Source organism: Ursus maritimus, unplaced genomic scaffold (assembly GCF_017311325.1).
Source record: "Ursus maritimus isolate PB19 unplaced genomic scaffold, ASM1731132v1 scaffold_14, whole genome shotgun sequence".
In the NCBI taxonomy this organism is placed as follows: Eukaryota; Metazoa; Chordata; class Mammalia; order Carnivora; family Ursidae; genus Ursus; species Ursus maritimus.
The window spans coordinates 44,622,948-44,649,379 of NW_024423786.1; the positions used below are offsets into that span (position 1 = coordinate 44,622,948).

At 54.1% G+C, this 26,432-nt stretch overlaps 3 protein-coding genes and 1 long non-coding RNA gene across 7 annotated transcripts in view; 3 read left to right on the forward strand and 1 right to left on the reverse strand.

The window, feature by feature from the left end:
* The window catches only part of INSL3 (insulin like 3), a 3,622-nt gene extending 1,533 nt beyond the window's left edge, over nt 1-2,089 (forward strand). The window contains exon 3 of the mRNA XM_040629044.1: nt 1,843-2,089. The gene's annotated coding sequence lies outside the window, so the exon portion shown is untranslated. The remainder of the gene's footprint in view (nt 1-1,842) is intronic.
* LOC121099772 (insulin-like 3) lies at nt 293-2,089 on the forward strand. 2 transcript variants are annotated; one of them, XM_040629046.1, is made up of 2 exons: nt 293-597; nt 1,546-2,089. In XM_040629046.1, exons 1-2 carry the CDS (start codon nt 385-387, stop codon nt 1,732-1,734), a joined length of 402 nt encoding a protein of 133 aa, XP_040484980.1. In that variant the 5' UTR covers nt 293-384; the 3' UTR covers nt 1,735-2,089. The 2 variants fall into 2 exon arrangements, with proteins under 2 accessions (XP_040484980.1, XP_040484979.1); XM_040629045.1 differs by having other exon boundaries at nt 320-661.
* Nucleotides 2,090-4,304: 2,215 nt separating this feature from the next.
* Nucleotides 4,305-20,795, reverse strand: B3GNT3 (UDP-GlcNAc:betaGal beta-1,3-N-acetylglucosaminyltransferase 3). Of its 2 annotated transcripts, none has more exons than XM_040629041.1 (4): nt 20,615-20,795; nt 9,181-9,239; nt 7,260-7,855; nt 4,305-5,845 (listed from the first exon to the last, which is right to left on the reverse strand). In XM_040629041.1, exons 3-4 carry the CDS (start codon nt 7,833-7,835, stop codon nt 5,294-5,296), a joined length of 1,128 nt encoding a protein of 375 aa, XP_040484975.1. In that variant the 5' UTR covers nt 7,836-7,855; nt 9,181-9,239; nt 20,615-20,795; the 3' UTR covers nt 4,305-5,293. The 2 variants fall into 2 exon arrangements, with proteins under 2 accessions (XP_040484975.1, XP_040484977.1); XM_040629043.1 differs by having other exon boundaries at nt 7,260-7,874.
* On the forward strand, nt 12,055-18,143 carry LOC121102520. 2 transcript variants are annotated; one of them, XR_005834589.1, is made up of 3 exons: nt 13,146-14,158; nt 15,786-16,007; nt 16,651-18,143. It is a non-coding gene; the product is annotated as an uncharacterized LOC121102520 (long non-coding RNA). The 2 variants fall into 2 exon arrangements; XR_005834588.1 differs by having other exon boundaries at nt 12,055-14,158; nt 15,786-18,143.
* Nucleotides 20,796-26,432: the final 5,637 nt, after the last annotated feature.

Sequence of the window (26,432 nt, forward strand, 5' to 3'; positions counted from 1 at the left end):
AAGAAAGAAAGAAAGAAAGAAAGAAAGAAAGAAAGAAAGAAAGAAAGAAAAAAGAAAGAAAAAAGACCTCCCAAACAAGGAAGCCTCAGTGCAGGAAGGGCCTGGCCCTTTATCTAGCCGCATGGCTGGCAAATAGGTTTATTCCAGATAGCCACCTTTGAAGTGGATGCCTGAGCCATCAAAGCTTAAGTCCGACACTGCAAAAAATCCTGGCTCCGTGAGTGGACCATCAAAGCATGATCTCAGGGTGGTGAGTTCGAGCCCCAGCCGGGGCTTAGAGATTACTTAAAAAGAGAGAGAGAGAGAGAGGGAGAAAAAACCGGTTTACACTACACTTGCACTCAGCACTCACCCCGCCCTTGACCTCCCTGAGCCGTCCGCGGAATGCTCTGTTCCCATTCAAGGTCCTCAGCTGGGGCGGGCTGGATGCCTATAAGAAGGGGTCCCCGCTGGGGCCGGCCTCCTGCCACCATGAACCCCCGCCCACTCACCTGGGCACTGGTGCTGCTGGGCACGGCTCTGGCGCTCGCCCTGGGCTCTGAGCCGGCTCCGGAAGCGCGGGAGAAGCTGTGTGGCCACCACTTCGTGCGCGCGCTGGTGCGGTTGTGCGGGGGCCCGCGCTGGTCCTCCGAAGACGGGCGGCGGGTGGCTGGCGGCGACCGTGAGTGGGGGCGGGCGAGGACCGCGCTCTGGGGTTTCTAGGTGGGGCAGGTGCACGCGGCGCTGGTGGCCGTCCGGGCAGGCGGGTGGGTTTGCGCGCACGTACCGGGGTCCGCTGCGGGCGGTGCGGGTGTGCAAGCGAGCGAAGGATGCGTCCCCTGGCGGGCAGGACACCAGTGCGCGGCGAGCCAGGCAGTCTTGCAAGTGCATGGTCAGATCCTGCCTTATTTGTAATTTCAGTATTTTGATCTTCGTGAATTTTTGCCTTAATTTTTATTTTTAAAACCATTGCACTGAAATATGAGTGATCTTCATTGTTGAGTTTTTTGGCGCCCCCTTCAATTGTGCGTTGAGGCCAGTGCTCACTCTCCTCACCCTCTGCCTGCCCCGGTGCAGAGGGTATAAAACAGACGTGTACGCCCGCGTGTCACACGTGCGTGTCCTATACGTAGGCATCTTTGACACGGATGCAGCTGGATGTGCAGAGGCACGCATGGGGGAGGGCTGGGAAGGGCCATGAGGGTGTGTGCATGTGTCCATGTGAGCCCACTGCCTGCACACGTGTGCACATGTATATGTCACATGTCACCCTGCTGTCTTTGGCTTTGTGAAGTGTCTATGCGTCTGCGTGATAGGTGGCTTGCAGGAATGTGCACAGCTGGGGACCTGAGTGTGGGTGTGGGTCGAGAGTGCACACATCTGGATGGGGGAGTATATCTGTGCTCAGTAGACAGTGGGCATTTAATAGGTGCTCACTTTCTATTTGTGCACAAGACGAGCATTCAGTGGGTCACTCAGCGGGACGTGGGTGTGCAGGTGTGTGCACACATTGGGGAGGGATCCTCTAGGGTCCCCTGCCCATGCTGAATTCTGCTCTGTCCCCAGGTGAGCTGCTGCAGTGGCTGGAAGGACGACACCTCCACGGGCTGGTGGCCGAAGGGGACCCCACGCTGGTTCTCATTCCACAGCCCCTGCCCCAGGCCTCTCGCCATCACCACCGCCGCCGGCGGGCAGCGGCCACCAACCCTGCCCACCACTGCTGCCTCAGCGGCTGCTCCCACCAGGACCTGCTGACCCTGTGTCCTCACTGAACGCTCCCAGGGGTGGCGTCGGAGGATCCAGAGACCCAGAGGGATCCGGGCTGGGGAGCTCCTGAAGCGACGCAGCACTGCAAAGCCCGATCTGGGAGGATGGTGAGAAAAATCACCTCCCCGTGCTCCCCACCTCCCCCAGGCCACCTTCCTCTGTGGGGCCAACTGCGAAAAAAATCACACCTCAACCCTGGCTTGGAAGAGCCGTGGTTTTGTGGAGATGCCAGACACTTGGGGCCAAATGTCCTGGCCTCCGAGGAGCCCCAGGTGCCGCCCTCCCCGGATCTGTGCACCCCCCCTTGCCATCTCCCTAATGGTAAATAAATGAAGCTCCCGCAGAATCTGAAGCAGCTTTTTTGCATTTTCTCAAGAAAAGGGGACAAGCCTGCATCATCCCTTGAATGGGCTGCCCCCCCCCCCCGACGCCCCAGGCTGCCATGGACTCACCATCACTCTCAGGAGCTTGATAGCAACTTGAGAGTCATCACGATTCAAAGTGGGGAAACTGAGGCTGGGGAAGATGGCTGAGTGCCAAGGTCAGACAGGGAGGGAATGGCCAAGTGCAGGATTCGAATTGAGGACATCTGTCAAGACCCACGGGGGTGGGAGGAGCTTAATGTCACTTAAAGTCCACATCACAGCGGACAGACACACGGACATCGGGATGAGTCATCGTGGACAGTTACTGACCTAACTCTGACCATTTTTGTCACTTGCACCCTCCCTTTGCCCCGAGATGGAACTTGCTTACATTCTAGGGCCGGGGCAAAATGACCAAGCATTTGACTCTGGGAGCCAGTCCCACGTTATCCCTTTCCTAAATCTGCCGTCACAAATTACCAGAAATCAGGAGTCCTAAAACAACACTTTCTTCCCTCACAGTTCTAGCCAGAGACAGAAGTCCAGGTGTGGCAGGGCTGTTTCCTTCTGCAAGGCTCTGAGGCAGAATCTGCTCTGTGCCTCTCTCCTGGCCTTTGGTGGCTGCTGGCAATCCTTGACCTTCTTTGGCTTCTAGATGCAGGACTCCAAGCTCTGTCTCTGTCTTCACACGGCCTTCTTTCCCGTGTCTCTGTGTGTTCATTTCTGTCTCTTGTGAAAACACTCTCATTGGATGTGGGGCCCACCCCACCCTAAGCCAGAACGATCTCACCTTGATCCTTACCTTAATTATATCTGCAAAGACCCTATTTCTTTTTTTCCCCTAGATTTATTTATTTATTTGAGAGAGAGAGCGGGCGGGGGGGGGGGAAGCGGCGGACAGAGAGAGAGAATCTCAAGCAGACTCCCTGCTAAGCGCAGAGCCCAACTATGTGGGGCTCGATCTCACCCCCCAGAGACCATAACCGGAGACCAGCCAAAATGAAGAGTCAGACGCTTAACCAACTGAGCCCTCAGCCACCCCAGCCAAGACCGTATTTCCAAATAAGACCATATTCTAAGGCCCCGGGGGGGAGGTATACTGTTCAATCCAGCACAGCAGGAGAGAAGGACTCTCTCCCGAGGTCGATGGGGAGCTGCAGGGGTGTGAGCAGGGGCTGGATGAGGTCAGACCCACGTTAGAAACCCCCACAGCCGCCGTCTCATCTAAGCCTGCCTTCCTCAGCTTCCACCTCCCTTTCCAACAGTGAGTACAGGGGTACTTAAAACTAAAAAATCAATCCTGTCATCTCCTTGCTCCAAAGGTGCCATCACAGCCCCTGTGACTTCACGTATCCCCTCCCTCCAGAACCTCTTTACTCACCAAGCTCCAGCCATGGCCTCTTCGCTGCAACTCGAATGCTCCCCGAGTATCCCACCTCAGGGCCTTTGCACATGCTATGCCTTCTGCCTGGAACACTGTTCTCCTGGTTCTTCCTAAGGCCATGTCCTCTTTCTTCAGGTCCCAGCTCCAATGTCACCTCAGTCCCAGTCCCCTGATCGCTCAGCTAATATTCTTTCCCATCGCTGTGCGTCCAACTGCTTCGTTTTACTTCTCGAAGCTCCCACTGCTTCTGATAACTTCCTGTTGGATTGTTCACAGGTTTGTTTTCTCACTATGAGCTGGGTATCTGCCATCCCAGTGGGTCTGGGAGCAGGAGTATAGGGCAAGGTGTGCAGCATACAGGAGATGCAAAATGAATACTTACAGAAGGGAAAGGAGGTGGGACAGAGGACAGCAAAGCCACAGTCCTAGTGGGAGAGGAGTCTGGTGAAGAGAGTGGGAGGCTGGGTGGTGTGCGGAAGGAGTCTTGCCGGAAGCAGGAGGCCAAGGCAGGCCCACTGTCCCTCACGGCCAGGAGCAGTCTCACCCCATGCCTCTCTCTCCTGAGCATGCCGTCAAGCTGGCAGAGCGACCCAGTCTTGTTGGGATATGACCTGAGGGTGATAGGGAACCATGGAGGGTGTGTGAGCAGGGGCAGGACCCGCCTGATAGAAACAAGTGGCCCCCACTTCATCCATGCCATTTGTATTGGTGCATATTTTCTACTGAAAATGAGACTTTTACTGATTGTAGACTGGTCTGAATTAAAACTTGTAAATCCCTCAAAAGAAAAAAAAAAAAAGAACAGAACCTCAGGTCTTCACAAAACATTTTATTCCCTGAGTACCCACTTCCCAGTGATCATTCTGCTGTCTGAGGTCCCCCCATCCCCATGTCCCAAGCACTAGTCCAATGCCTGTGAAGCCTGGGCCCCAGACACCTGCCCAGAGCCAGCAGGGCTGTGGGGGGAGGGGGGTATCACCATTTTGCTTGGATCTCCCCAGTCTGAAAGACATACTGGGGTGGGGCCGGTTCTGGGTCCCCAGAACTCAGAGACACCTAAGGACCTGAATCTCTCCTTTCTCTGGGCGTTGGGGTGAGTGTGTATGCTGACCTTGGGCCTAGTGAAGACCCTCTGGCCCCAGCATCATTCCCTGAATTCTTGGGGAGCACAAGTGTGGGGGCTGGGCCGTGTCAGGGACTCCAGAAAACTCTGAGCTGGCACTGCCTGAGTCAGACGGCCGCCTCCCTCCTCTGCCCAATGCTTCCGCCATTAGAACACTTGATACCACAAGCAGGGAGGGGGAGGTCCCACTCGTGGCTTCTCGGGCCCCTTCCACCGTCTGAGGTGGGTGGAGACCGGGGGAGAGGCTGAGAACGAAACTCCTTTCCCAGGCTGAAAAATACTGCTCACTTCAGCTGCAAATGGACCCAGGAGTTCCCAACTGACCTTGAAGGTCAGAGCTGGGAAATGGGACCTTGACTCAAGTGGGGCTGATGCCAGAGCAGCAGATGGAACCCCTAGCAGAGGGGCTTCTCCAATTAGCTGCCACGGAAAGAGATGGTCCCTTTAGCTGAGAGTCTAGGGAGGATGATGGAACGTGGGTTCAAGTACCGGGTGGGTTTGGAAAGACGTCTAGGAGTTTGCCAGCTCGCCTGGGCACTCATCAAAACCTCCCTGGCACTCCCCTCTGCCTGACCCGCTTCGGGGAACAAGGATTTCCACTTCTGGTGAGGAAGAGGCTGCCCCTTTGCATGGGGGCGGCGATCAGAGCCTGGAGGCTGGCGGCCCTGGTGCCACCTAGTAGATGTGCAGCTGCTTGCCGCAGGTGAGGCTGGGCTGGGTCAGCGCATCCCACATGAGCAGCATCTCGTACGGCAGGAAGCGATGCACGAGTAACAGCTCCCGGTAGAGGCAGGGGTCGAAGGAGGACGTGCGGGCCGAGGGGGCCCTGATGCCGGCTGTGCGGATACCACTGTGGGAGGCGGGCTCCAGGCCTTCCTGCTGCAGGCACATGCCCAGGAAGACATCGTCGATGGGGAAGAGGTCCAGCGCGGTGGCGGCCCGGCGCAGGGCGGTGGCCGTGAAGCGGGACAGCAGGAAGCCACCACCCCCGCAGTAGGGTGGGTAGTGCTCTTCCTGTATCACTACCTTTGGCACATAGTACTTGCTCCAGGGAACCCGGATGGGGCCCACGTTGCGGATCAGCTGCCCCACAAACAGGTGGTGGTCAGGATTGTGGTCCTGCAGGTAGGAGACCATGTTGTCCGTGTGTGCGAAGACGTCATCGTCACCATTGAGCACGAAGCTGGCATTGGCGCACCGAGTCTCCTGCCACTGTAGGAAGAGCACCTGCAGGCCAAGGGGGGACACAGGGCGCACATGCTGGACGGGTGGGGCAATCGGCCTTGGGTCCCTGTGGGCCGCCCCAGCCCGGGGAGCCCAGACGAGGCTATGTCCCCCGGTCAGACCAGCCTGGGCTTAAGGCTCCACCCTGAGCCTCAGTTTCCAACTTTCCAGACAGATCTCATTGTAGGACCTGCCCCCGGGAGTGTTGGGGGTCCTCGGAAATGATGCTCTGTAAGGCACCAAGAAGTGCTTGAAAATTGTCCCATTTACATTTATTGCTATTTCCTTCTGACTCCGTCGGGCCAAGCACTGCAGTTAAATAATTACTTGGGTGATTGTTCTTAAGCCTCTACCTTCCCCCCCCGACCCCCGGACTCTAGGCTTCCCCTGGGTGGGGGCTGTGTCTCTCCTCCCTGTGTCATCCCCCCAGGACCCAGTGGGGGTCATTGCTTCACAGGTACTGGATTTCATGTTTGACAAGTGGACATTTATTATGCACTTCTGTGTTCTGCATGGAGAACATGGCGCGCTGAGAGGTTCTGGCCCTCTACCCGCCTCGGCTTCAGCTTCCTCTGTAACAACTTCTGCAGCATGCCCTGCACTGTGCTCAGTGCCTGCCCTGCCTTCCATCTCTCTTAGGAGGCAGGTGTGGTCTTCAACCTCATTACAGACAAGGAAATAGAGGCTCTCCAGAAAAAGCGCCGGGAACAAGGTCACACAACAGAAAAGTAGCAACTTAAGGTTTCGAGCCCAGACTTTCCTGTGCCTACAAAGAGTGGAACCCTGCAATGGGCCCCCTCCAACGCCTGGGTGGGTCTTTGGAGCCTCCAATTCCTTATCTGTGCATGGGGCAGGATTCCCTCCACTTCTTGTGGGTTCTTGTCCATCAAAAAGGTCTCTAGTGGGCAGCTACCACCCAGATGTGGGCCTCATCAGGAGAGAATAAGAACAAATAAACAATTTGTGTCCTGCCCAGTGCCCCTCCACCCCCGCCCACGGTCTCGGCCTCTGTTACTGGCACTCCAGGTTGCCTCGTAAATATGTAAATATCCTTTCCCCTAATCCTCACAGCAGCCCTCAGAGGTCGGCTGGATCCAACGAAATCCCGAAATCCCATTTCCTTGATGACCACGAAGAAGCAGCGAGTAAGGAGAGGAACATGATTATCTATCAAAGGCAAATGGCAAGTGGGCGGCAGAGCCTGCGTTCACACCCAGGTTCATGGGCTCTGAGAGCCACGCTGGTAACCTCAGGCCACCGTGCCCTTTCTCCCTGCCTCCCCTAGAGCAAGAAGACTTCAGTTCACCACCAGGACAGTCGAGGGAGAGGGGCAGGATGGCTGGGGACTTCTGGCTCCCTGGGCGGCGAGTGGGCAGGAAGGATGGGTGGCCCTGATCAGGGGACGCCCTGCCCCCACCTGTTTGAGCGTGAGGTTGAAGAAGGAGTCGTGGAAATCCCACTGCAGGATGTCACCGTGCACCCGCGCCTCCATCGCCAGCAGCTGGTTGACCTTGCGGGCCTCCAGGGGGTCAGGGGCCGTGCCCACCAGGAAGAGGAGGCGCAGCTGGGTGCCCTTCACCCGGCGCTCGCGGCCCCACGTGCGCCGCACCAGCTCCCGGCGCTCGTAATTTCTGGGCGAGGACTTGATCACGAGCAGCAGGAAGACGGGCTGCGCGCACTTGCTGGGCGGCGCGTCTTGGAGCAGCAGGAAGTCGCGGCAGTGTTTATACAGCAGGAAGTCGCGCACCTGCTGTGGCTGCGCCGCGAAGCTCGGCAGGGCGGCTACCGAGGTGTTGGCCCGGCAGGGGGTGGGCAGTGGGCGGGAGGGCTGAGGCGGCCAGGTCAGAGCCAGGGGGCGGCCCTGGGGCTCCTCCGGGCTCTGGAAGGCGGGTGGTGACACGCGCAGACTGAAGAGGAGGAGGAGGAGGAAGGAGAAGATGCTCAGGGCTACGGCCAGGCCCACCTCTGTCCGCAGGGGCCGGCGACACCGCATCCTGGTCGGCCTGGCGGTTTCTGCCAAGAGTGACGTGGGCTGGAGAGACGGGATGGGCCAAGGACTTTCCCTGAGCTGCCTGTGGACCCCAACACCTGGCTGCGGCCCCGTAGGTGCTCAGGTCGGTACAAGATTGAAATGCCCCCCCACCTATTTCCCCACACCCCCCACCTCCTCCAGCACCTCAGCCCGTTGGCTCTGACAGTTGCCCAGGCACTACAGGGGGTTAAGTACTTACAGAATGGACTCGGGCATGGAGATGCCAAGGTGAGCCTCCCAGACCCGGTGTGCCCAGAATCCCCCCTTTCAACCTGGTCCTCCTCATGTCCCTGCCTCTGAGATGGCCTGGGAGCCTCCCCAAGGGAGACCAAGAACGGCCTCTTTATCACTGAGAGCTACTGGGATCTTTCCTGCTTCCCTTTCCCCCTGCCCCCTCCAGGAAGCTCCGAGCTTCTGGCACTCTGATCCAAACCATCACCCATTCTTCTTGAATTTTTTAATGGTCCTGTCACTGGAGCATGGCCCCTGGCTCCTCACAGATCCCTCAGGCCCAGCAGGTTTCAAACAGAGCTATCATCCTTGCAAAACTCCTATGCTTCCTTTATAACCCATCTTAAATGATCCATCCTCTGGGAAGTTCTCTTTAACCCTCAGGAATGCTCCTGGTTCTGTCTGGCACCTCTAGCTCCATCTACCGCTCTGGCCCAGTCTTGATCCCATGGGGGTGTCTGTGTTTAGCTTTGTCTTTCTAAGACCGGGGGCTTCTTGAGGGTCCCTGCATGGCCCAGGATGAGGCAGACACATGGGAGAAGCAGGGAGTGTTTAAACGAATAAAATTTATGAATAAAAGCAAATTCATTAAGGTTTTCTCTAGCAAACTCTTATTCACCCTTCAAAACCCCAGCTGTAATGTCACCTCCTCCTAGAAGCTTTCCTTTCCCATATCCAGGCAGAGCCCTTGGTCTCCCTTGCAGATCCCTTTCCCCAGCTTCCCTGCATTCCCTTAATGTCCTTTTGTCTGGAGACGTAGGTACTGTTTTTCAGCCCTAAACTTGAAGGTCTATTTTCTAGCAGCATGAAAGTATTGAATTAGACCTAAGGCAGGGCTTAACCATTCTCAAACACTGACTGACTCCCCCAGAGAGGCGCAGACTCCAGAGCCCAATTCCATCATTTTCTGGCTGTGTGCATGCCCCCATACTCTGGGCCTCGGTTTCCTCAGCTATAAAAGGGGGCATCTGAGCAATCCCCAACTCACAGGATTATGCAGGGCGCTGCCAGCACGGGGCACCTCATGGGCATTCAACGAGTATTGTGCAATGAGTGTGTGAAGCTCAGAACTTACCTCGGGCAGCCAGGGGATGTCCGTGCTGTCCTGGGGTCTCTCTGTCTCCCTGCTGGCACCTGGAAAACGCGTGGCAGTCAGTGGGTTCTGGAAGGCCGCTCCCTCCCTAAGCGACCCTACCCAGCTAGCGCCTGGAAGCAAGGAAGAGAATGGCTTCCCATTTCCATCCAGAGGCCAGAGCAGAGCTTTCTTCCTGGACCCACGAGGCCATTTCCCCAACATGCCCCTTGCTGTCTCTGCACACTGCCTGGCCAAGCCTCTCCAGCGAGATGTCTCCCAGAAACAGGGCTCAGATCCTACCCCACAGGTTCTGCTGTGTGACCTTGGAAAAGAAGGTTGACTTCTCTGAGCCTCCACATAAAACAGGGAGAATTAACCCTATGTAAGAGTGTTGTGGTGGGGATTTTAGCCTCAAACACACCGGGCATGATCCCCCCTCAGGCCTTTTGCACAGGTTCTCCCCTCTGCCTGGAATGTTCTTCCCCACATGTGCATGTGGTTCCCTCCCTCACTTCCTACCTTTCCTCCAATGTCCCTTTCTCAGGAAGGACTCCTCAGGACCCAATATCTCACTGGTCCCCTGATCCCTGATCCCCAACCCTGTTCTACCTTTTTTCTTCCACAGCACTTTTCACCTCCTGAAATACAGAATAAAACTTTCAACATCCGTAGCTTCGCCTTCATCTCCTCCACCAGAACTTGAGCTCCGTGTGACCTGTCTCGTTCACCCTTTTACCCCCAGCCCCAGAACTGAGCTTGGGGCATAGTAGGCATCAAATGTGCGTTGAATGCTGCTGGATGGATGCTGGGTTTCTGCGGACACAGGGATACGTCAATGTTTCTGCTATGGAAGCCGCACCCTTGAGGGGAAACAAACACTAATGAAAACCTCAATGAAATGATATGAGGTGACAGGTGATGAAAGCCACAGGAGGAAACAGGGTCGCGAGGCAGGTTTGGACTTCGAGGACTGGATGACATTTAAGCCGGATGTGAATGGCACAAAAGAGCTAGTAGGGCTGAGGGCTGGGTGAAAGGTCCCAGGGGAGGGAAAGGCAGGTGCAACGAGCCAGAGCCAGTGGAGCCTACGCGGCTTCAGAACCCTGTATGCAGGCGGCAAAGAGCCTGTCTTGTTGCCGTGGTGTCCCAACTTGACTGCCCGCCCTGGGGCTTCGGCTGCTGGAGGACAGGTCTGGGAGACCCAAAAAGGCAAATAATCTTGAGATGAAACTGTGTGCTGGTAAATGCGATACAAGAATGAACCGAATCCTAGTAGGACATTTTCCTGAGCTGAACAGACCCCTGAGTCCAGGATGGACGACGGCAAAGGAGAGCTCCCGGGCAAACCTGGCAGATTCCTGAGCTTCAAGGTTAGGAACACAACACATGAGCTGTAACAGAAAGACCACGTCACCGAAAAGGAAATCAGACTAGAAATGTCACTGTGTTCTCCTGGGCCACACCTGTGGCCAGAGACCCAAAGATCCTGGAAAACAATGGCACACCTCAGAACCCAACTGCTGGGCAAGAGATACTCTCATTAAGGACCCGTAAAGTTTTATTTATTTATTTATTTATTTATTTATTTATTTATTTATTTGAGAGCGAGAGCGCACGCACAGGTGCGCATGAGCAGAGGGAGGGGCACCGGGAAAGGGAAAAGCAGACTCCCCGCTGAGTGCGAAGCCCCGATGCTGAGATCATGACCTGAGCCCAAGTCAAAGGCTTATATTAACCTACTGAGCCACCCAGGTGCCCCAGGACCCATAAAATTTTCGAGTGATTCACCCTCCCACCCATCAGCACTTTGGAGCCTAAATCAGGGATCTTCAAACAGGTGATTCTGTCTCCTAGGAAACACTTGGCAGTGTCCTGAGACATTTTTAGCTGTCAGGATTTGGGCAGGGTGGAGGTATGGTACTGCTAATGGCATCAAGTGGGCAGAGGCCCGCGATGCTGCTTAAATTAACATCCTAGAAGACGCAGGAGAGCCCCACCTCAGGATAATCCATCCCCAAATGTCAACATTGTCATGCTTGAGATATCCTGGTCTAAACCAACACAGAAATCCGGAATAGAGAACTCAAAACAAGGGAAGATGAGAAGAGGAAAATCAAGATCGAACAAAAGCCCTTGATATGGGTTTGTATAAATTCATCATACGAAGTTTTTATGAGATTTATTATTTTTATATTATTTACATATTTATTAAACATCTATTAAATAGAAAATTAAACCTAAGTGGCCAAGGACCAGTTCCCTGGAAACGTGTCTTGTAAGTTCCAAACAAGGGTTTCAGAATAAAGGAAAATACTTCGGCAAATATGAATATTTACAACTCAGCCGAACTTGGGCTTTGGGGAAGGGGGAGGCACGAGAAGGACTGAAATGACTAACTGGCTCTTACCAGGGTGTCAAGGCAAAAAAGAACCTCTTGGGGTGGCCATTTGGTTTTAATTAGTTCCATTAATGGCTATTCTTTTTCTTGCATTTTTCTTTCTTGTTTATTTATAAGAACTCTTTGCATATGGAACACTTGCCCTTTGTTGGCTACCAGCATTCCCAACTTCTTCTCCCCACGTCTCAGATTTTTTTTTTTAAAGATTTTATTTATTTATTTGACAGAGAGAGAGACAGCCAGCAAGAGAGGGAACACAAGCCGGGGGAGTGGGAGAGGAAGAAGCAGGCTCCCAGCAGAGGAGCCAGATGCGGGGCTTGATCCCAGGACTTCGGGATCCCGCCCTGAGCCGAAGACAGACGCTTAACAACTGAGCCACCCAGGCGCCCCCATGTCTCAGATTTTTATAAATGGAGGGATACTGGGGTACCTGGGTGGCTCAGTCAGTTAAGCATCTGCCTTCAGGTCAGGTCATGATCCCAGGGTCCTGGGATCGAGCCCCACATGAGGCTCCCTGCTCAGCAGGGAGTCTGCTTCTCCCCCTCCTTCTGCGTTCTCTCTCTCAAATAAATAAATCTAAAAAAAAAAAAAATTAAATGGAGGGATTCTGCTACTCTACCCTCCCAGCCCCCTGAGGGTCCTGATTAGGGTTTGAGAGCTCAAGGGTTTGACAGCTCAAGTCGGAGGGAGGGGAGGAAGGTTCACTTCTCCTCCTCCCTATACTAGACCTCTATTAATGCAGTCAAGAGCCCCTTCCCTTTACCATCCACCAAGGCCCTTCATAACTCATAGCCCCTTAAACCCTCAAGCAGGTAATGTTGCTATCCTCATAACATCTCACACTGGATGGGCATAAGAAAGAACTTCTGGGAGGACAATGGGTGGCTCAGTTGGTCGGGTGTCTGATTTTGGCTCAGCTCATGATCTCAGGGTCCTTGGATCGAGTCCCGCGTCGGGCTACCTGCTGAGCAGGGAGCCTACTTCTCCCTCTACCTGCTGCTACCCCTGCTTGTGTACTTGCATTTATTTGCTCTCGCTCTCTGGCAAATAAATAACTAAAATCTTTTAAAAAATTAAATTCAATTAAAAAAAAAAAAGAACAAACGAACTTCTGGGCCTCCCTGTGAGCAAGGGTGAGAGTGTTGAGGATTTATTGGTCTAGTAAACCTTGCTGGGTGCCTCTGTGGGCTGCACCCCAGGCCCTAGGGAGTCACTGACCTGTCCTTAAGGGTTTTACTATCTGAAGGGGTGGGGTCTTAGAGGCCCAGCTCCACCAAGGAAGGGGAGCTTCTTGGTATTACTTCCTCCAAGCGCCCGAGCAGCCGCCAGCGACTCTGGAGCCTTTGCTGGCTGGGCAAGGTGGTTGATGAGAAGCTCCTCGAAGGCTTGGATCCGATTTCCTGACCCCACCCAAGATTCTGCCATCCACCCTCTCCAGTTCTCACTGGGCACAACGATTGGCTTTGCGGGAGCCCAAACAGCTGCTCACTCAGCAAAGTCTGTGGGTTTTGAGTAACTGGGGGAATCACCACCCCTGTTTCACAGATGGGGAAGTGGAGCTCAGAGCTATTCTAAGGTGGCCCAGTGGGTGCCTCACATCACCACAGAAACGACCTGCTTTATTTCCAGATCCTTCAGTCCTGAGAAGAGTCTCAGCAGCTCCTCTCCCAAGAAACACATATGAAAACTACTCATTCATTCATTCATTCATTCAACAAATAGGTTTGGGGAACCTGAGAAGCCTCAACCCTGGGCCTGGCCCCACAGTAGCTCCCAATCTGGGGGAGACCAATCCAGGCACCCGTGGGATCAGGGCTGGGCCAGAAGAGGGGACTAGGATACTGAAGCTGAGGCTTTGAAGGATGCAGAGGGGTTCACCAAGCGGGGAGGTCAGGTAGAGGAAAGAGCGAAAGCAAAGACATGGAGGGAAAGCAGACAAGGTCTATTCAAGAAATCATCTGCAGTTTATTTTGATGAAAAGCAGAATTTGGAGAGGGAGTGATTTCTGAGGCTAGGGAGTGACTGGTAAAGACCTTGAACTCCAGATAGAAAGTGGGGCTGTCTCCTGGAGGTCAGGAGAAGCCATGGAGGGTACGTGAGCAGGGAGCGGAAAGAAGCTCTTGGGCAGCCACTTCCCCTTTGGAGTCTAGTTCCTCATCAGGACATGGGAGTGTTGAAACCCACCACCCCCAACCAACACACACACCATGAGGTCACTCGGGATTGTGTGTCAAAGGACTTAGCATACACTGACTGTGTGGCAGCCACTCGGTGACCTTGGCTCATTATACTGGCTCTTTTGCTGCCCCCAGAGTCCCTGCTTACAGATGGGGATCCTGAGACTCAGCAAAAAAGCAGAATGGAACCCAGGACCCCGAAGGGTGGGGTCCGTCAGTCTGTCTATCCGATCCTTCTCATGATGTGGAGTTTCCGGGGGATTCCCCACCCAGAACGCAGAGCCTTCCAGAATCCGTCACGAGGAACCAGGCACTTAAACATCTGACCAAGGACAGAGAACTGGGACCCACATCAGTCAACGTTCCGCTGCTGGGCCAGACTGGCGAGTGAACCTGTAAATAGGTATGACCCCATCAGCCCCTCCCTGACGACGTTAATACAGGAAGAGGCGGTTAATTGAGTAGCAATATGATAAACACTGTTGAGAAGGCACGGTCCGTGGGGGGGACCTGCCCAGCCTGGCGACATCCTGAAGGACGATAAGGAGTCACCTGGTCAGAGTGCTGGGGGAAGGGCATTCTAGGCAGAGGGCACAGCAAGTTCAAAGGTCCAGAAGGGCATGGTTGCAAAGGGCCAGACCACAAATGTAAGGCGCTGAAGGGAGAGAGGGGGCCAGTGTGGCTGGAGCAGGGGCACAGGAGGGAGATGATGGCAGGCTGCCAGACCATGCCGGGGGGACGGTGGGGAAGAAATGGGGCAGGCCATGAAGCACCTCTTCCGTTGCATGTGAGGAGCAATGGGAGCCATGGAAGGTGTGTGAGCAGGGGAGGGAGAAGATTGATTTATGCTTCTTAAAAGAAGCCCCCTGCGGCCACTGAGGGGATAAGGACAATCAGGGCAGGAGTCAGAGGCTGGGGAAGCAACCAGGCAGAAGAATTTGCAGGCCTGGACAGGAGCTGATCAGTGAAGTGCAGGGAAGTGGGTGGGGGGGTCAGGAATATAATGGAGTCGTAGATGTTTAAAGCCTGTGGGGGAGAGAAAAGGACGGACCAGGAGAAACAGACCGAGAAGCCTGTGGCCTTTCACATGGGATGTTATGGGACAGTGGTTGACCTAGGTGTGAAGTCCAGGCAAGAGCTGTGGGGACACAATGGCAGGGGAACCGGGAAGGCCCAAGAAGTGTTTGACGGATGAGCACATCCTTATACTGCTTATACTGCATCCTTACACTGGAGACGTGGCAGTGTCTCCTCCCTGTTTCTCCCTCCAGATCAGACATAGTGGCTGTGGACAGAGTCACAGCAGTGACATCCGGGATGACTATCAGGGACCCTCACTGGCAGACCAGCTGTTCCTGTTCCCGGCTGTTTGCTCTCCATACACTGGTGCGATTTCGCCATCACCCAGAGCCTGCTTCCTCTAACATACGCATAAAAGCCACTTGTTTCATTATATTCAAGATCCAAGACCTCCCCCTGGGCTGTGGCTGCCAGGTGTGGGACCTCTCAGCCCCCGCGTCCCCACCCCCAATGACATCTGCCCAAGCTGGTCTGCTCCAACCACATCAGCCTTTTCAGCCCTGCCACAGGGCCTTTGCACCTACTGGGCTCCTGCTCTCCCCCCCGCCCCCGGTTCTCTCCACTTGGGACTCCTGCTCTTCCCCCTGATTCTCTTTGATCTTCAGGCTCAGCCCACTGTTGCCTTTTTATTTTTTTTTCAAGATTTGTTTATTTGAGAGAGCGCGCACACGTGCACACACACGGGGGAGAGGGAGGGAGAGAGAGAATCTCAAGCAGACTCTCCCCTTCAGCGCAGAGCCCACACGGGGCTCAGTCACAAGCGGGGCCGAAACCAAGAGTCAGCCCCTCAACGGACTGCGCCCCCCAGGCGCCTCCCAATGTTGCCTTTTCAGAAGGGCCTCAACCTCCCAGCTAAAACAGCCTGACCTGGCTCTGATTTTCTCTGCAGCTCTCACCACCCACCCCTGCACACAGGAAATCCACTCACTTCTCTTTATCTCCTCCACCAGCCTGGAGCCCCAGAGGTGGGGCCAGGGACCTTGTCCCCAACAGCTGTGGCCCTACGTGACACTTGCTGGTGCTTGTTGAACAAGGGAAAAATACTAAGGACCACCCCACACATTTGCGATTTCCTCGTGCTTCATTTCAGCCCCAACCCACTGTCGATGACAGCTGCCGCCGACCCGTCCGCGGCCCCGCAGGCCTTGGAGGATGCCAGCCATTCAGTCACGGTAAGTTCGCAAGTGCCTGTGTGCCCCAGAGACACGACCAAGGGGTCCGAATGCCCTAAAGAGCTAAGTACCCACAGCACTGAAATACTCACGATGCATTTACTGAGCAACAAACCGAACGTCATTAAATACTGTTCATGGCCTGCTGAATATGCGGAGGCACCCAGGAGTTAGAGCGACAATGAGGAGCCAGGCACGTTCGTGAAGCACGAATGAATATTATCACAAGGAATGTGACCAAGCCACTACACCACCGGGACACCAACATACTGTCACTGAATAGCCACCATCTGTTGCAAACACACAGCACTAAATATTAAGGATTCGCTGAATATTTTTTTTAAGATTTTATTTATGTATTTGAGAGAGAGCAGAGTGAGAGTGAGAGTGAGCAAGAGGGAGAGAGAGAGAGAGAGAACGTGCAAGGGGAGGGGCAGAGGGAGAGGGAGAAGCAGGCTCCCCGTGGAGCAGGGAGCCCGATGCCGAGATTCCTAACCTCCTAACCGACTGAACCCCAGATTCACTGAATATTAATGAGGCACTAGAGGTATCGAAGGGGCCCAGCCCTCAACAGAATTAATTCAGGACCCCTATTAGCGACAGAATGCTGGCCCTATATCCCATGCCTACCCACCCCCCGCAGGTTGACAACCAAGGCCTGGCAAGTCGCCAGGCAAATGTGGCTCCAGGCACCTCTGTCCTCCTCACCCTGGTCTTGTCACGATTCGTCAGCAGTCCGGGGAGGCAGAGAAGCTGAGACACACGGTGGGGGGGAGGTGGCAGAGAATGCGGTGCAGTCCAGGAGGCAAGGCCCCACCTGCTCACACCCTCGGGGCCCGGATGTGCCCCCACCTGCTCTGCACTACCCTGAGACCAAGAGAGGCCTGCCTGACCAGGACTTTGAGGCTCCCAGCAAATCAAGGTGATTCCCTGCTGGACGCTCCCACTTTCCAGATCTGAGGAAGCAAGGCCCAGAGAGGGTGAGTCCTCAGTCACTCTCCTGGCCCGTTAGCCACAGACCCACCCGTGTCCCTCCTTACCCCACTTCCAGCTCCAGTGACCCACAGGCCTGGTGACCCCAACGGGCCCAGTCGCTGGGTCTTGGTTTCGGAATCCCCTTGCCCGGCAGCCGGGAAGACTGAGAGCTGATGCCCTTGAAGCCGCTGCGGTGGCTCCCGGGAGATTTCCTGACCTGCCTACTGACCGTCGGCGGACTTGGCGCAGGCGGCTGGCCCACTCTGGGCCACAGCATCCTCATCTGCAAAGCCGGATGGGGTCAGGGGCCAGCTCCCGACTCACTTCCAACATCGGCATCACTGTGGTTCATGGTTCTGTAATTCCTGACAGCCCTCAGCTGGGATTTCCAAAGGGGCATGCATGGAACATTCTGGGACCTCCAAAAGGCGAGGTGAGGCGTGGGAGGGTGACAGGAGAAGCCCATTTGTGTGCAGAAGGACCTGAGTCCTGAGAAAGGCCGTAGGACCAAACACCGGCCTTTTCTCTAAAGTTCGAAGAGCCAACGGTGATGATATTAACATCAGTGTCAACGACCATTGTCACATGCATGCTCGTGACCGCTCGGAGCCGGCACTGAGCACCTAGACCCTAATGTGTGCCATCCCCTGGTCTAGGTTCTGGGCACGCAGCCTAGAACGTCTGCGAGAAAGGCCTGTGCTCCCGGAGCTGATGTACTAACAGGGGGGACAGAGAGGCAGTGAACAAGACAGTTTTGGGGAGAAGAGCAAATTCCAGGGTGGAAGAGACTCCAGGATGGGAGTCGGGGGTACGTGCAGGAGACGGTGTGAGCCCCTGGCCTGCAGATGAGCCCTGTGATTCACTGAGCCTTCTTGGGGGGAGGGCTGGTTTCCAGTTACTAGGTGAGAGAGCTGGGCGCAGAAAGGGGGAGCCTCCCTACCACGGGTCACACGGCCAACTGAGGCCAAGAGAGCTTGCTAGGATTAGAACCCAACCTTCTGGACCCTAGGGTGATCCCTCACCAGTTCGTACCAGCTAGGCCTGCCAGTAACAATGGGCTGGTCTCTTTAGGCAAGAATCAAAAGCTCCTTTTGTAAACGGAAGGGGGGAAAAAAAAAAAAGAGAGAGGAAAAAACCCAATAAAGATAATTCCTTCTGCTCCCTCTGGCCAGACCCTGCTTTAGTAAAACTGTGTAAGCAAGCTGATTTTATGCAAACATAGGCCCTGGGGCGCCCGGGGGTGTGGAAGAGGGTGCCGGTAGTGGGGGGGGGGTGACACATGCCCTTTAGACCTTGACTTCTCGGTTTCTGGTTGCCAGGGCTCATGGAGTTTGACTCATTTGGAGGAGCTGACCTTGGGGAGCCCACCTCCTTGGAAACTGCTCAGGGTACCTGGGATGCGTCTGGGTGGGGATCGGTGGCTGGACGGAGACCCCTAACTAAATGGCCTGGCCCTAGCTGAGCCTCAAAAGGGCATCTCTGGACTCCTTTCCTAGCTGGAGGAACTGAGGTTTCCTGCGCCCTGCCTCTGGGGACTGCCTGAAGGACCCCCACACGTTCACACTGCTCAGAGACCTCCTCCAGGCCTTCCGCTGGAGCCCTGCAGCCTTCACAACATTATTTCTCTCATGCAAAGATAAATACCACGAATGAGAACGCAATGAGCCACATAATCAGGATTAAAGTTAACACAGCAGTCCTGTGTGTGGGCTTTCGGCCATGGCCATCTGCTCCTCTACCCACCACACCTGTGCCAGAAGATAGGGCTTTGTTAGCCTCGTTTTTATGGATAGGGAAACTGAGGCACAGAGCGCTCATCCAAGGAACTTATTCAAGGAAGGTCAAGTGGAGCCCAATCCCTGTCTTTAACCACTACCACCGGGGGGGGAGGGCTTCTTTAGTTTGCTATGTTGGTAGTGAGCTCCCCATCATAGGGAGGAAGCAATGAAGCAGAGTCAGACTCTCAGCAGGAGAAGGGACCACAATGGCTCTGCTCCCTGACTCATGGGGGTGGGGACAAGTTGCTGCCCCACTCTGGGCCTCAGAGACAGTGGCAGGAAGAGAAGCCGCCCAGTGACACCTTACCTCCTTCCCTAGGGCTGATCCACCCAGCCCAGCCCCAGGTTTCCTGGGTCAAAGAAGCCTGTCTAAATACCTCAAGGCCCCTTCGTGGTTCCCCCACACCCAAAGTACCTGGCAGGAAATGCCACACCCTAGGTGTCAGGGGTGGACATCACGGCTGGACAGGGATCAACAAACATAATCTGGTCACCTAGGTCAAGTGGGGGCCCAGCTGCCTGCCGCAGGGTCCATTCCTCTTACTCTAGACTCCTCAGCCCTGCCTGGCAGCGTGACTGCCTTAGGAACCAACAGGGCAGTGGAAGGTAGCTGTAGCCCCGGGGCTGGCCCCAAATCTGGGCAGCTCCCCCAGGCAGCTCCCCCTGGACTACGGGAGGCTCCGGTGGGGTGGGGGAGTGGGTGAGCTCAGTTTCCCCAACTGAAAAATGACAATAAAACAAACTCTGACCCAGAGGGAAAGTTGGTCAGGAACCTGGAATGGTGGCTAATGATATAATAATAATTATTAAGGGTTGTTTTTTTTTTTTTTTTTAATTTGACAGAGAGACAGCGAGAGAACACAAGCAGGGGGAGAGGGAGAAGCAGGCTTCCCGCTGAGCAGGGAGCCTGATGCGGGGCTCCATCCCAGGACCCCGGGATCATTACCTGAGCTGAAGGCAGAAGCTTAACGACTGAACCACCCGGGTGCCCCAATAATAATTATTAAAATAGTTATAGTGACAGCTCTCCTTCCCTCGGTACCCACTAAGTGGCCACAGTCCTCTACAAGCCCCCCACCTTGACCCAGAGGTAAACAGAAGCTCCGAGACCCAAAGTCACTCACTTGAAGCCCCCCCCCCAAAAAAAGCTTCCACTGGCTGAACATCTCAGGCATCCTCATGGAAGCTGGGTCACTGTCCTAGTCAGGAAGGGGAAACTGAGGCGTGTTCAAAAACCAGGACAACCCTGCCGGAGCCACACAGCCCGGCATCAGCTGAACAGGGAGAAAACTGAACCCCAGGGGAAGCCACGAGCTGAGGTCCCCAGGCAGGAATGTTGGCCCAGCGCCCGGCAAGGCTGGGGGTCAGCGGTGGTCCCCTGGAGAAAATACAAAACCCAACCTGGGGAGACCCGGGGCCTGTTCCTGCCAGATCCTTCCAATCAGTGCGCTAACAATCTCCACACAAACAGCAGTAACAGTAACAGCCAGAGCGCAGAGAGCGTCCTCCACTTCTCCATCCTGAGTCCGCCCTATCCTGGGAGGTGGGCGTAGTGGGGTGGGGACAGGGGTCCAGGGACGCCTCGCTGTGTCCATCGCTGCGACGGGGCAGTGCCGGGAGCGACTTCCTTCCCGGCCGGGCTGGAGCCGGCCTTGGAAATGCAGACCACTACTATTACCGACGGGGGAGGGCAACGGGGTTATTGAGACCCGGCGCTCCAGGATCTCCCGGCACCTTGAGGGTAAACGCGGTGGACACCTGACCCCAGGGACCTGCCGGGGCTTCCCTAGAACCCCGATCCTCCCGTCCCCACCAAAGGCGTCCGCTAGATCCTCAGGGGCCCCCAACACTCACCCCAGACGACCGCCCAGCCTCCGACCTCTTAGCTCCTCTGGGCGGCGAGCAGGGGCAAAGAGTTTCACCTGAGCGTGAGCCCCCGCCCCCGGTCTGGCTCCTTCCTGCCTCCTCCCCGCCTCACCTCCCGCCAGGGCCCCCTCTCCCTGCCCCGCCGAGCTTCTCAGTGGCCCAGTCGAAGTTCACCACGCCCACCCCTCCCTTCTTCCCTTCTCGACCCCGCCCCCTAACCTCCGCGGGCCAGCTCCCACCGCAACCTTCCTCTTCTCCTTCGCTGGCGCCTCTTGGGGCTCTCCACCCCACCTCTTCCCAGCCCCTGGCGCGGAGCCCTTTGCAGGGTTGATCTGAAGCGTGTTTGATGAAGAAACGATTGAAAGGGGGACAGGGAGGCAGGTTGAATCCAGGGGCTCTTCAGATCTCTGCAAGGGGTTCGAAGATTCCAGAACCCGAAAACCTGTCCTGAGCCCACAGCCCTCAGGATAGGAAAGGTTCTGGAAGTTGGAAGTCAGATTTGAAGGTTTTGGGGGTTGGAGTTGTTGAAGATTCGGACCCTGCCCTGTGTTGCGTCTGAGTCTCTAGAAATTTCTAGTCTAGATGTGTTGGAGTCCGGCGGTCTAGGGGTGGGGGTGGGGGGAGATCCAGGTCCATAGGTGTGAGCCAGGTGATGGTTCTAGTTACCCCCTGCCTCCTCCCCCAACCCTACTTCTTCCAGAGGAAAAGGGGCGGGTCCTGGGTGTGCCTCAGTTTCTTCCTGTGTAAAATGGAGGACCTAAGCCCTGGCTCCTCCAGTTGGGAGAGGTCAGGGGAGCAGGGTCCACACAGAGCAAGGGCACTGCCTACACTCTGCGGGTATGAAGGGCGATTACATCAAATGTCACTGGACCAGACGCGGGCATTTCAGGCCGAAGGGGCGTATGTGCAACACTTTCTTGCCAGGAAAAACGCTGAACTTTGCAGCCTGTTGAAGCCAATTCTCCCCCTGGAGGGGGCCACTGCTCAGGCTTCAGCTTAAGTTCCTCCCTGCCTCCTGGGGCCCTGCCGCTCCCCTGAATTCATGGGCCCCCCAAGGAGCTGGAACCAACTGTCTGATCTGGGGGGGCGGGCCCCTCTCATCCCTTCCACAATAGACACTTCTTGCCACCCTTTGCCCTGGAAGCTTAACACTGCTCTAATGTATTCAGAGTGGTGGTGGAGGAAGTGAGCTGGGGCACACCCAGCCCTGCTCACTGGGGGAAACTGAGGCCTGCCAGGGCAGAAGGTGGAAGGCCAGAGACAGCAGAAGTGGCCCCAAAAGCTTCCAGGGCACGTTACGGCACTAGAGGGCCTGGGTTCAATTCAGCCTAGAAGTATCTTATGACCTAGGTTTCTACCCAAGAGAATTGAAAACAGGTGTTCAGACAGATCCTTGTACAAGCGCGTTCGTAGCGGGACTATTTATCATAGTCGAAAGGCAGAAAAACCACAAGTGTCCATCAGTAGATGAATGGATGGACACATGTGTGTACTCTGTGAAAATTAATAGAGGAAAACCTCGGGGTACCTGGGTGACTCAGTTGGTTAAGCGTCTGCCTTCGGCTCAGGTCAGGATCCCAGGGTCCTGGGATCGAGCCCCGCATCGGGCTCCCTGCTCAGTGGGGAACCTGCTTCTGCCTCTCCGTCTGCCCTTCCTCTGCTCATGCTTTTTCTGGCTCTGTCTCTCTCTCTCTCTCCGAAATAAATAAATAAAAACTTAACACACACACGCACACACACAAAAGGAAAACCTCACTAAAGTGGAGTCAGGAAGGGAGAGGCATACCACTCTATATCAATTACAGGAAGAAATGTGAATTATAGACTCCCTTTGGAGGAACCATCAACAGGCAACAATTATCAATGACATTTCCCCAAAGGGGGAAAAGGTGGACATGGCATCTCCCATAAGAAGTCAACTACCCCTGGAACTCAGCCAATAAACTGTCATCACCCTGAACTCTTCCTTCTCTTCAGTGGACTTCAGTTCAGACCAACCCCTCCCAACTTCCTTCTCATAAAATAACGTGCCTCTCCTTTGTTTATGGGACATGCCTGTGGTTTTGCTACAGCCTGCATGTCCCAAACTGTAATTCCTCTGCTATTCACAAATAAATCCATTTTGCGGGTAAAACAACTAGCTGTTGTATTTTTAAGATTACTTGGTGGTCAGAAGTGGGATTCAGAGAAGACGCCCAACAACTTTGAGGCTAGTGAGCAAAGCGGTTCCCAGAACCCACAGAGCCCAATGAGCGCAGCGCTTTATTCCTGACCATGGAGGGTAAGTCTCTCCTTGATTTCAAGCTCTACTCCCTGTTGTGTTCTGAGCTCTCCAGGTTTTTTTTGTTGCTGGTGTGGTTTTTTAAGATTTTATTTATTTTTTTATTTGACAGAGAGAGAGAGCATGCGCCAGGGAGAGAGGGAACACAAGCAGGGGGAGTGGGAGAGGAAGAAGCAGGCTCATAGCAGAGGAACCTGATGTGGGGCTCGATCCCATAACACCGGGATCACGCCCTGAGCCGAAGGCAGACGCTTAACCGCTGTGCCACCCAGGCACCCCTGAGCTCTCCAGGTTTTTATTTAGGATCTGTTTTAAGGCTTTGTCCTTTCTGAGATTACTCATTGGGCCTTTGGACTGTATCCTTTATGGGACCAGACTGTTCCTACTGGAACTGACCCCTTTGAGCTGGCTTCTTTTTGGAACTGGGCCGCTCCCAGTGGAACTGTGCTGGCCTTTGCTGGGACCCGGCTATTCCTGTGGCAACTGTGCCGTTTAGCGTGTTTTTCTTCTCACTCTAGAGGAATACCTCTAAGAAATGGGATCTTAGTCATCAAAATGCCTTGAGCTCCCCCTCCATGCCCCCCTTTCTGGGACCCCAGCTGGTTTTATGTTTAAAAACTGTGGTCTCTCCTCTTGCACGTTTCGAAACTAAATGGGCTCTAAAGCGAACTAATTTAGAACTGGCGATTATGGGGAAGCTTTGATCTCCCCAAACTTAACTTTTCTCAAAACTGAATTGGACAGCCGTGGCTCTAAAATTGGCAGAACTGGGGCACCTGGGTGGCTCAGTCGGTTAAGCGTCTGCCTTCAGCTCAGGTCATGACCCCAGGGTCCTGGGATCCAGCCCCTTGTCGGTCTCCCTGCTTAGCGGGGAGTCTTGCTTCTTTCTCTCCCTCTGCCTGCTATTCCCGCTGCTTGTGCTCAATCTCTCTGTCCAATAAATAAATAAAATCTTTGAAAAATAAAATAACATTGGCAAAACCGCATGGGATGCCTAATTTAATTGGTATTTTGAAGCTTTCAAATGTTATCATGAATCTAAAAATTACCTTTTTGCAAACTACCATTTTTTTAAAGATTGTATTTATTTATTTGAGGTGGGGAGCACCTGGGGGGAAGGGGCAGAGGCAGAGGGAGAAGCAGACTCCCTGCTGAGCAGGAACCCCCCCCCCCCATCCCAGGACCCTCAGATGACCACCTGAGCCCAAGGCAGATGCTCACCAACGGAGCCACCCAGGAGCTCCCCAAATACGGTTTCTCGACTAACTGAGGCAAACAAGCAATTGAAAGAAGTCAGAATGGCTTCTGAGGCCTCTCTTTCCCCTTTCCTCGGTTCCTTTGTCTCCAAACACACAGAAGCCACTTAATGCTCAAACTCCACTTCCCAGGCCAGCATCCTCCTTCCTTGGGCACCGCCTCCTGCCCCCCAGGCCCATCCTGATTATCTCCTCATCTTCCTCCAAGGCTCTCCCTGCTCCCTTCTCTCCTGAACCCCTTAAAACCTGTCCTTTTAAAGTGAGTATTCCGAGGAACCAAAGAAACCCCACATTTCTTACAGTTCCCTGGACTGAAGCTGAATTGTGAGCCAGTCAGAGTTTCCTAGGGCGACTGAGGACCCCCATAGGTCTGCTGAAGAATTTAGCCTGGTTAGTCAAAACTTACCAAGCGGGCTTCTGAGATTTAAACCAATTAGTCCACCTGCTTGTTGGTGAGGGCCAGGCCAAACACTGGGTAAACTAGCCGGATGGGAACAACCTGAAAGGGATTTAGAGAAACATACTCCCTCACTTTTTTAAAAAACTATTTATTTATTTATTTATTTTTAAAGATTTTATTTATTTATTTGACAGAGAGAGACAGCCAGCGAGAGAGGGAACACAAGCAGGGGGAGTGGGAGAGGAAGAAGCAGGCTCATAGGGAGGAGCCTGATGTGGGTCTCGATTCCATAACGCCGGGATCACGCCCTGAGCTGAAGGCAGACGCTTAACAACTGAGCCACCCAGGCGCCCCATCACTTTTTTTTTTTAAGATTTAATTAATTAATTAATTAATTTTTAAAAAAGATTTTATTTATTTATTTGACAGAGATAGAGACAGCCAGCGAGAGAGGGAACACAGCAGGGGAGTGGGAGAGGAAGAAGCAGGCTCCCAGCAGAGCAGGGAGCCCGACGCGGGGCTCGATCCCAGGACCCTGGGATCACACCCGGAGCCAAAGGCAGATGCTTAACGACTGAGCCACCCAGGCGCCCCAGACCCTCTCACTTTTGGCTAGATGCTAGAACACTCGCTGGGAATCTCCACTGAGCAATTCTGTTAGCTTCTGGAATGAAGGTCAGGCTTGCACACAAAAGCCTGGTGAACTGTTTCATGACCATTAGAATCAATTTCAAATTGGGCGGCTCAGTGGGTTAAGTGTTTGCCCTCAGCTCAGCTCATGATCTCGGGGTCCTGGGATCAAGCCCCAAATGGGGGCACAGAGTCTTCTTCTCCCTCTTCCTCTGCACTCCCTTCTGCTCGTACTCATGCTCTCTCTCACTTTCTCAAATAAATAAATAAATAAATAAATAAATAAATAAATAAATAAATAAAATCTTTAAAAAAAATTCTGGTCTTCCTTTAGATGTTCAATCCATGTGGGTGGCATTTAGCTCTTTGTTTATTAATGGGCTGAACCAGGATCTTTCTCCTTTTAATTAAAAAGGACGAGGACAGAATGGGAAACTATCTCCACTCCAGATTTAGTTAATTTGCCAAGCCAGCTCGCTCGCGTCTTAGATCAATCACCTAGAGGAAAGTCCGTTAATTCTCAATTTTCAACTCCAGCAAATGAAGCCCCCCCCCAATCCCAACCCCCCTATTTTCTATTATTGCCAAGGGCTGGAACATTAGAAAAAAGATTGTTATCAGTGTAAGTCCCCAGGTGCCTTCAGCCCCCTAGCCAGGCTTTCTGATGCCCTTCTAATTCCCAGTGGCGGGGTTCTTCTCCTTTTAGTTGGCTCAGAGAAACCCCTGTCCGCTTTGGGAATGCATCTCTCTGCTCTCTGTGTCCCTATCGCCGCCAGAGTTACATTCTCCGTCCTGAACCCCACTGCTGTCCCGGAGCCCCAGTCTCGGAGGTCTAAAGCAGCTCCAATAGTGGGGGGCTCTAACATACCTCAACGCGTTCCTGGTTCGGAACCTAGTTCCTCTGTCTAGGCCCTTTGAGAGATATGCACCCTTTTCTCCCTTCTTCCTCCACCCCTGTTCATTTTTGGGCCAAGATTTCTTGGAAAAATATTATGCTGGAATTTCTTTCTTCCAAAAGGGGGGACTAATTCTAGCATTTGACAGTAGTAATCAAAATAGCCAACCAGGTGAACTAAATGACCCTTTGATATATTTTTTTAAAGATGTATTTATTTTAGAGAGGGGGAGGGGGCAGAGGGAGAGAGAACCTCAAGCAGACTCCCCACTGAGTGTGGACCCCCGTGTGGGACTTGACCACAAGATCCTGCGATCATGACCTGAGCTGAAATCAGGAGTCAA